At 56.1% G+C, this 7,891-nt stretch overlaps 2 protein-coding genes across 4 annotated transcripts; one reads left to right on the top strand and one right to left on the bottom strand.

Moving 5' to 3' along the window:
* The first annotated feature begins 1,011 nt into the window (after positions 1 to 1,011).
* Positions 1,012 to 5,517, top strand: B3GAT3 (beta-1,3-glucuronyltransferase 3). 3 transcript variants are annotated; one of them, XM_016127898.2, is made up of 5 exons: positions 1,012 to 1,228; positions 2,338 to 2,512; positions 3,733 to 4,093; positions 4,293 to 4,583; positions 4,979 to 5,517. In XM_016127898.2, exons 1-5 carry the CDS (start codon positions 1,147 to 1,149, stop codon positions 5,075 to 5,077), a joined length of 1,008 nt encoding a protein of 335 aa, XP_015983384.1. In that variant the 5' UTR covers positions 1,012 to 1,146; the 3' UTR covers positions 5,078 to 5,517. The 3 variants fall into 3 exon arrangements, with proteins under 3 accessions (XP_015983384.1, XP_036076146.1, XP_036076145.1); XM_036220253.1 differs by adding an exon at positions 1,778 to 2,011 and having other exon boundaries at positions 2,338 to 4,093; XM_036220252.1 differs by lacking the exon at positions 1,012 to 1,228 and adding an exon at positions 1,243 to 2,011 and having other exon boundaries at positions 2,338 to 4,093.
* A 142-nt stretch (positions 5,518 to 5,659) lies between these two features.
* On the bottom strand, positions 5,660 to 7,878 carry ROM1 (retinal outer segment membrane protein 1). Its single transcript, XM_016127897.2, has 3 exons — positions 6,858 to 7,878; positions 6,212 to 6,458; positions 5,660 to 6,102 (listed from the first exon to the last, which is right to left on the bottom strand). Exons 1-3 carry the CDS (start codon positions 7,445 to 7,447, stop codon positions 5,884 to 5,886), a joined length of 1,056 nt encoding a protein of 351 aa, XP_015983383.2. The 5' UTR covers positions 7,448 to 7,878; the 3' UTR covers positions 5,660 to 5,883.
* Positions 7,879 to 7,891: the final 13 nt, after the last annotated feature.

The raw sequence follows: 7,891 nt of genomic DNA, 5'->3' as shown, positions 1-7,891 counted from the left end.
ATTACTAGGAGAAAATAACCAAATGTATTACATATGTATATATGGCACTCCCTAAGCATATGGGACTGGAAGACAGATCAGGCAGTTAGGGTTCATATGCTATCCTGGACTTAGAGGGAGGCAGGGGTCTGGGACTTCAGAGGGAAAATAGGCAATTCACAGGTAGATGAGAAAGCAAATATTTGGTAAGTTTTTGATGGGCCACCCAGACACAATGGGACACAGGGTAATTTTGTTAATAGATTTCTGCCTGCCTGCCACTTAGTTCTTATGATGGTAAAGTGAGCATTCCTTTCCTTTAAGCAGATAAAGGGGAAGTAAAAGGCTCCTCTTGAGTCATTTCTTAAAAACAGCCAGCTTAAAATATCCCCAAAAGGTGTATTTTGGAGTAGCAAAATTCTGCTTCCCCTTAGGAGTTAAGGAACTCAGTTCAAGAAGTATTTTCAGTCAGTTCCCTGGGAGATAGCCCACTGCCTTGGTATCCCACCCCAGAACCTATTGTCATCTGAGAAACGTGCATCAGGAAACTACAGAACCTGTAGCTCAGGTATCTAGGAGGGATGTAGAAAATTGCACAATGTTAATTCCAAAACTTTTGTTAATCTTGTTTATAAAACAGGGACTATACCATCTAACTCATAGGATTATATGAAACAGACCTAGAGCACAGGTCTGGCAGATGATAGGCCCCAGATTTCATTCATGTAACAAGTATTTATTGAGTTACCGTTACTGGGTGTTGTGACTACAATCTGAATGAATGAATGAACACAAGGAGAAAATCTGGCCGCCAGGAGGAATACTGCAGTTCAAGGCGAAGGTCTCAAACTTGATGCCATGTTCCTACACTGAGCACCCGACTGCAGAGCACCGCGCGCTTGTACGCCGGATATGACGTAACCTACTCCCGTGGTTCCCAGAGCTAGGCGGTGGGACCGGAAATTAACGGGGGGCGGAGCTTTCAGGCTGACCGGAAGTGGGCCCAGAGGGCGCCAACGGTCCCAGCTCCTCGGAGTCGGATGAGAGGAGTGTGAGGAAGGCGGGGCCGCTGCTGGGGCGGGGCCTGCAGGCTGGCGGGCGGGGGTTAGGGACCCCTCGTCCCCGCCGGACCCCGCCTGTCCTGACGGCAGCGGCGGCGGTGGGGCCATGAAGCTGAAGCTGAAGAACGTGTTTCTCGCCTACTTTCTGGTGTCGATCTCCGGCCTCCTCTACGCCCTGGTGCAGCTCGGTGAGCGGGGCGGGGCGGGGGTGCGGCGGGACAGCCCTTCGGCGCCCGCCGCGATGCATCCCGCCCTGGGGACGAACCCCCGCGCAGACACCATTCATCCGGCTCGGCCCTCCGACAGCCCTCTGCGGTCGCCGGGCGCACTCCCCTTGTCCCGCCGCACCTCGGATGAAATCCAGACTCCTGCCCTGAGCATGCAGGGCCTCGCATGATCCTGCCGCTCCAACCCCATATCCTAGCCCTCTCGCTCGCTCTGCGCCGGGTGCACTGGCTTCATGACAACTGTCTGGAAAACCGCACGCTCACTGCCCTCTCAAGCTCTTAACCTGTTCCCTCTGCCTGCTGTGCTTTTCTCCCAGCTTTCCTGGCTGCCTCTTCTCATCATCCTTCAGGTCTCAGCCGAGATGTCACCGCCTCGGAGAGGCCTTCCATGACCACCTTAGCTAGAGCACCTCCTCTTTTTCTGGATTCTCTTTTATTCTCTATTCTATTTGCTTCCTTCATGGCCCTTATCACAATTTGTAATATTGTTTCTTTGCTTTCTTTACTTAGTGTCTGCCTCCTCCATAAAGTGAAAGCTCCATGAGGGCAGGGACCATATCTGCTTTGTTCCCTGATGCATCCCCAGCACCTAAGGCAGTCCCTCCCAGGAGGAGCATTCAATAAATATTTATCCAATAATGGAATCGATGAATTTAATGAGTCTTTGGTCACACAGCCAAGGGAACAGATTGAACCCTGCCTCTATGCAGGGATTTCGAGACAGGGCCACTGCGTGATACTCAGGTATTTGAAAGACTGTCCTTTTTTAGGAGCTCGACTTGTTCTTTATGGCTCCTTAAGGCAAAATTAGGACCAGCGGGTAGAAAGGATGGAGGCAGATAATCAGCTCACTATCCAAATGAAAATCGTAACAGATGGAATTTGTTAAAAGTTGGAGGGGGGCTGCTAATTGAGACAGTGAGTTCCCCACCACCGGGGGTGTGGAAAAGGCTGTTAGAGAAGTTGTAAAGAGGTTCCTGCACTGGCTAAGTTGAACGAGAAGATTAGGACCCTTTGGGATGCTGAATGTGCTGTGGTTCTCTGCCCCCATCCCTGCTTCCTGGGACCAGGCCAGCCGTGTGACTGCCTCCCTTCCCTGCGGGCAGCAGCAGAGCAGCTCCGGCAGAAGGACCTGAGGATTTCCGAGCTGCAAGCTGATCTCCATCGCCCACCCCCTGCCCCTGCCCAGCCCCCTGAGCCTGAGGCCCTGCCTACTATCTATGTTGTTACCCCCACCTACGCCAGGTACGGGCTCTGGTGCACCCAAGAGGCCTGCATGGACCAAGAGGTTGGGGTTGATGAGGAGAAGTCTGGGGAGGCACTGGGCAAGGGAGTGTTCCTCAAACTAGGACAGGATAAATGAACCACATCTTTACTCAAAGATTTGTGGGGAAATGGTTATTTTTCAGTAAAAATGGTTATTTTCCAAAATAACACCCTTTTCCCAGGGTATACTGTGAAGTAGAATACAAAATTCCTGAGAAACTTTATTTTAAGATAGAAAAATAACGTTTCAAAGATATTTGGAGCTTGTCAATGAGTTTACTCTCTCCTTAGGTATTTGTCTGTGAGAAAGTTTGAGAAGCCCTGACTCGATTGAAGTAGAAAGGGCTTGACTCTGTAGTCATTCCAGAGTCTAGAAATAGTTACACTAGCTATAATTTACAGTGTGTTTACTCTTAGCAGGCACTGTACTTTACTTTTTTTTTTTTTTTTTTAATAAAATGTAGCCTTGTTACTGATACAAACCAACTGAGGACAGGGTTTTGGATCTGCAGCCAAAAGGCCTGCTAATAACAGCTTCTTAGAATCAGATGGCTGAGCCATAGGCACAGGCAGCTCTAGGCTCTCTTTCCACACATATTGCCCAGCCTGCAGCAGGGAGGCCAAGCTGAGAGATACAGAAGCCTAGAAGAGACTGAGCCACCCCCTCCCAGTTCTTTGTCTAAACTCAGATAAATCTTCCTCCCCTGGAGAGGAAGGAGTCAAGGGGCTCCTCTGAATTCCTCTCCCTGGAAACCCAGACACGGAAGGAAGAGAACCTAGTCATCTGGTGTTTTTTTAGAAAGTCATTAATTTATCCAGTCTTTAAAACAACATTGTCGTAGAGTACTGTTAATCCCATTTTATAGCCAAGGAAACTGAGGCTTGAGGAGAGTGAGCCAAGCCTCACTCTCCCCAAGCCTGGCATTACAAACCCAGATCTGTCTGATTCCAAAGTCTGTGCCCTTCACTTGTAGTCTCCCATAACCCTGGGGTTAAGGTGGGTGACAGATATGGGCTGGAAGAACAGGTTAGGTGAGTGTCAGTGTGAAGTTAACAAGGAGAAAGAGCATTGGGGTACTGGCTGGGCAAAGGCCATGGAAGATGCAAAGAGTAGTGCAGAAGAAGCTATGTCTGCTGGCTAGAGTGGGCAGATGGTGCCTACCCCTTTCCTTCCTGCTGCTTCTTCCCCACCCCTGCAGGCTGGTGCAGAAGGCGGAGCTGGTGCGGCTGTCCCAGACCCTGAGCCTGGTGCCCCGGCTGCATTGGCTGCTGGTGGAGGATGCCGAGGGCCCCACCCCATTGGTCTCGGGGCTGCTGGCTGCCTCTGGCCTCCTCTTTACACACCTGGCAGCCCTCACCCCCAAGGCCCAGCGGCTTCGGGAGGGAGAACCAGGCTGGGTTCGGCCCCGTGGTGTAGAGCAACGGAACAGGGCCCTCGACTGGCTCCGGAGTGGAGGGGGTGCCGTTGGGGGACAGAAGGACCCACCCCCACCAGGGAGCCGGGGAGTCGTGTACTTTGCTGATGATGACAACACCTACAGCCGGGAACTCTTTGAGGAGGTGAGCACTGGGACAGAGCTGGGAAAGAGGCCCGCTGAGGTCTGCTTCCTCTGTTGCCTTGGTTACCAACCAGTATTGCACTAGGCTCTTGGGTGAGGAGGAGGAGCAGTGGGATAGAGTGACCCCAAGTGGTCCTTTCTGCTTCTCCCTTTCCCCTGGGCCACGCCCTGCCTGTTTCTTGTCTCCTGGCCTCTGTTAGATGCGCTGGACCCGCGGTGTCTCAGTGTGGCCCGTGGGGCTGGTGGGCGGCCTGCGATTCGAGGGCCCTCGGGTACAGGATGGCCGGGTCGTGGGCTTCCACACGGCGTGGGAGCCCAATCGGCCCTTCCCAGTGGATATGGCGGGATTTGCGGTCGCCCTGCCCTTGCTTTTGGCTAAGCCCGATGCCCAGTTTGATGCAACTGCTCCTCGGGGCCACCTGGAGAGCAGTCTCCTAAGCCACCTCGTGGATCCCAAGGACTTGGAGCCACGGGCTGCCAACTGCACTCGGGTAAGGGAATGGCAGTAGATTACATCACTCTGGGGTGGCCAGGTAACAGGAGAAGTGGCGAGACCCTTAGGAGGAGGACCACAAGATGGGTGTTTGGACCAGGAGGGGCCCTGCAGAACTCAGATGCAACCTTGCTCACTCTGCTGAAGGGGAAGCAGGGAGCCAGCGAAGAAAGGAGATCTCCTGCCACTCTGTGTCCCAGAGACCTGGGCACCCGTGTGGCACAGAGAGATAAGGGATAAAGAGTTACTGAGGCCTCCCCCACCACTCTGCCCTTCACACCTTGCAGACAACGCTCTGTGTGTAGAGGGAGTTGGAGAACCTGGTCTGTACTGAGGGCCCCAGAGGCTTGGCTATAGCTGGGCCTGGCTCTAACGGAAGCCCTCCCGGGACAGGTTCTGGTGTGGCATACGCGGACAGAGAAACCGAAGATGAAGCAGGAGGAGCAGCTACAGCGGCAGGGCCGAGGCTCAGACCCGGCCGTGGAGGTGTGATGGACGCCCCACCCCAACTACCACCTCATCAGGCACGGACCTGTGGGACCGGGCCCTGCCTGCCCAGGATGCGGTTTTCCGAGTCCTGACCACTCAGAGCCAGGGGCAGCCCCTCAGCCCCCTCAGCCCCCTCAGCCCCTTCAGCCCCTTCAGCCCCAGGGTGTGGCCCGGCTGCTTTTCCCCTCCCCCAGCCTGCCATGTGGCACTGCCCACAAGCTGGGGACAAGAGGCCCTTGTTTTGAGCCAGGTCAGCCCTGTCTGGGGCGGGGCGGAGCAAAAGGACAGACAGACTCAGGAGGGAGGGCGGCAGAGTAACTGGGTAACTTATTGGGGCATGCACTGGGGGGCTGGAGGAGCTGGGCTGGACCCTCCCCACCTGAGCATGCTGACCCCCCCACACACCCCCACTCCTACCTCCAGAATAAAAAATCTCAACCTTAGGGGGACTCTGGTTTCCTTCATTTCCAAGTCCGGTTCTTGCATTCTAATCCTCACCAGGCTCAAAACCTTGGAGTCCTGGCTTTCCTCTCAGACAGAAATCACTTCTCACGCGACCCCCACCCCCTTAAAGAGACAGGTCAGTGGCTTCAGCCCAAAAACTTTATTGAGTCTGCACAGAAGCAGTCTCCAGTCCTTCCGGTGCCACGCTCCCATCACCCCGCTTCTTCCTGTGCTCTGGTGGTTCTGGCCACAGGCGGTAGGCCCTAGGAACCCTGGTTTTTTCTCCTACTCAGTCCAGCTCGCTGACTATCCTAACTCCTCTAATCCCAGGGACTCCTCCTTCCCCTGCACCAAGCTCCAGGCCACTAGGCCTCAGGTAGATCCTCCTTAGGAGGTTCCTCTTCTGGAGGGGCCTCCTCAGATGCCGGCCTGGGGGTGACCCCTCCCTGCAGCCATGCTGTTTTCAGCATGTCTCTCAGCTCACCGGGGAAGAGATAGCCCTGGGTCTCTCCCTCCCCATCGATGACTCCTCCGAGCCCCTCCAGTGCCGTTTGCAGGTACCGCAGGCCCAGAAGCACCAGAGTCTGTGGGGAAAGCAAGGGGAAAGAGGTCAGAGAGGTTCCAGGAGCCCCAGGATTGGAGACAGTGAGGAGACCCGGTTGGAGGGAGGCCTCAGACGCTTTGCTGACTCACCTGCAGTAGGAAGGTGACAGCCAGTATGATGCCCAGTGTGCCTGCCAATCCCTGCAGGTGCCCCAGCAGCACCCCGTGGCATCCTTGCGCCCAGAGGTTTAGGTTGGGCTGACGGGGATTGAAGAGGGGGTGGGCGTGGGGGTCTGAGAGCCGGTTCTGCAGGCAAGGCCTGGGTGAGTGCGGGTTGCAGCAGGAGAAAGGGACCCCATCAATCAGATATAGGCCTTCCACATTGCTCTGGATCCGGCTGCAAAGATATGGGCAGGGGCGTTAGGGTGTCTGTAGATAGATGCCTGGGGGAGAAGCTGCAGGGCACTGGCCTCGAGAAGGGAAAAGTGAGAGTAAGACATTTACAAGAGAGTAGGACATTTACGGGCTGCTTTACTATGTGCCAGGCATGCATATTTCACTTGTTTTCACAGCAACTCTAAGAGAGGTGCCATTATCTCCATTCTACAGATGAGGAAATGGGCCCAGAGCAGTTTGGTAAGATGCCCTGGGCACTTAGCTAATAAATGGCAGAGCCGTAACCCATTCAATCACTATGCTCTACTTACTTCCTGTCTGGGTGAAGTGGGGTTTCAAGGGAGAAGGAGAAGGAGGACGAGAAGAAGGAGTAGGAGGAGAAGAGAATAAAGTCACTCACTCAACCACGTCCTGGTCATTGGGATCCAGGTAACGGCTGCTCACCCACTGGATCCCAAACCAATCCTTGTACCCATGGCGACCGCAGCAGTGGTGCCTCAGCTGCAGCTCATCCAACAGCCGTTTGGCATGACAGTGTCCCGGCACCTCTGTGTCCTTGTAGTGAGCCATGGCAGACCCCAGGCCCTCCTCTAGCCCAGAGTTCAGACTCCCGGGTAAAGCCAGGGCTAGCCCCAGGGCAAGGACCAGGAGCCCTCCGCCCCCAGCTGTGCCAGCCATCAGCAGGGGGCCCAGGACCCTTCGCCACGGAGGGTATTGAGCTGCATCCAGACTGGCCCTGCTGGCTCCTGCACCCGCCAGTCCTGTGCCCAGAGCCACTGCTCCAGCTGCCAGGGCAACCTGGGGCAGGGCGATGAACGGGCAGGAGGGAGCCAAGAAGGTGCCGAGGTGCCACAGCTGGACCAGGAGGTGCCCACTACAGAAGAGGGTGATACCACCGGTCAGCGACAGTACCCAGGAGAGGAGCCAGAGCCCCTGAGCCAGACGAATGCGGGGTTGGAGGGGCAGCGCCAGGGGCAGCACGGGCGCCATCTCCCATCTCTGCCCAGGGGAGAGCAGAGCTGTCAGGGACGGGTTGACCGGGGCAGGACGCTGAGTCAGCCTAGCCCGGCTTGAGCTGGGCTAATGCCACCCTGACCCCAATACCCTGGGAATCCTCCCACCCCCAGCCTTAATAACCCGGCGCTCTGTCCTCTGCCCGCCCCAATTCGGGATGCCTCGGCTTTGCCCCTTAGGAAAAGCCCTGCCCCTTGGCCCCGCCCGGAATAGGGGCGGGGCTGGTCGGCTCTGCCTCAAGGGGCTAGGGGCCAGAGGGCGGAGACCTCAGGGCCCGCGCGCCCCTCCCGGGTCTCCAGGGAATACGGGGGCGGGGATCCCGGAAGGGCCGGGAGGCCGGACGGCCAGCGGGGACCAGGGGGTCAGAGGGTTGGCCCCGCCCCGTGCTGAGCCGCGAGGCCCGGACAGGGAGGGGTTACC

The sequence above is a fragment of the Rousettus aegyptiacus genome, unplaced genomic scaffold (genome assembly GCF_014176215.1).
Source record: "Rousettus aegyptiacus isolate mRouAeg1 unplaced genomic scaffold, mRouAeg1.p scaffold_m13_p_5, whole genome shotgun sequence".
Classification (NCBI taxonomy): domain Eukaryota; kingdom Metazoa; phylum Chordata; class Mammalia; order Chiroptera; family Pteropodidae; genus Rousettus; species Rousettus aegyptiacus.
Note: the sequence above shows the minus strand (reverse complement) of the source record. Positions and strands in the feature narration are given on the sequence as shown.

Bases quoted from the DNA above. Each gene is read 5' to 3' on its own strand.
- B3GAT3 (XM_016127898.2), top strand. From the start codon at position 1,147: ATGAAGCTGAAGCTGAAGAACGTGTTTCTCGCCTACTTTCTGGTGTCG. The intron at 1,229-2,337 runs GTGAGCGGGGCG...TCCTGGGACCAG, and splicing joins CTACGCCCTGGTGCAGCTCG to GCCAGCCGTGTGACTGCCTC. The intron at 4,094-4,292 runs GTGAGCACTGGG...GGCCTCTGTTAG, and splicing joins GCCGGGAACTCTTTGAGGAG to ATGCGCTGGACCCGCGGTGT.
- ROM1 (XM_016127897.2), bottom strand. From the start codon at position 7,447: ATGGCGCCCGTGCTGCCCCTGGCGCTGCCCCTCCAACCCCGCATTCGT. The intron at 6,459-6,857 runs GTGAGTGACTTT...ATATCTTTGCAG, and splicing joins AATGACCAGGACGTGGTTGA to CCGGATCCAGAGCAATGTGG. The intron at 6,103-6,211 runs GTGAGTCAGCAA...CTTTCCCCACAG, and splicing joins CTGTCACCTTCCTACTGCAG to ACTCTGGTGCTTCTGGGCCT.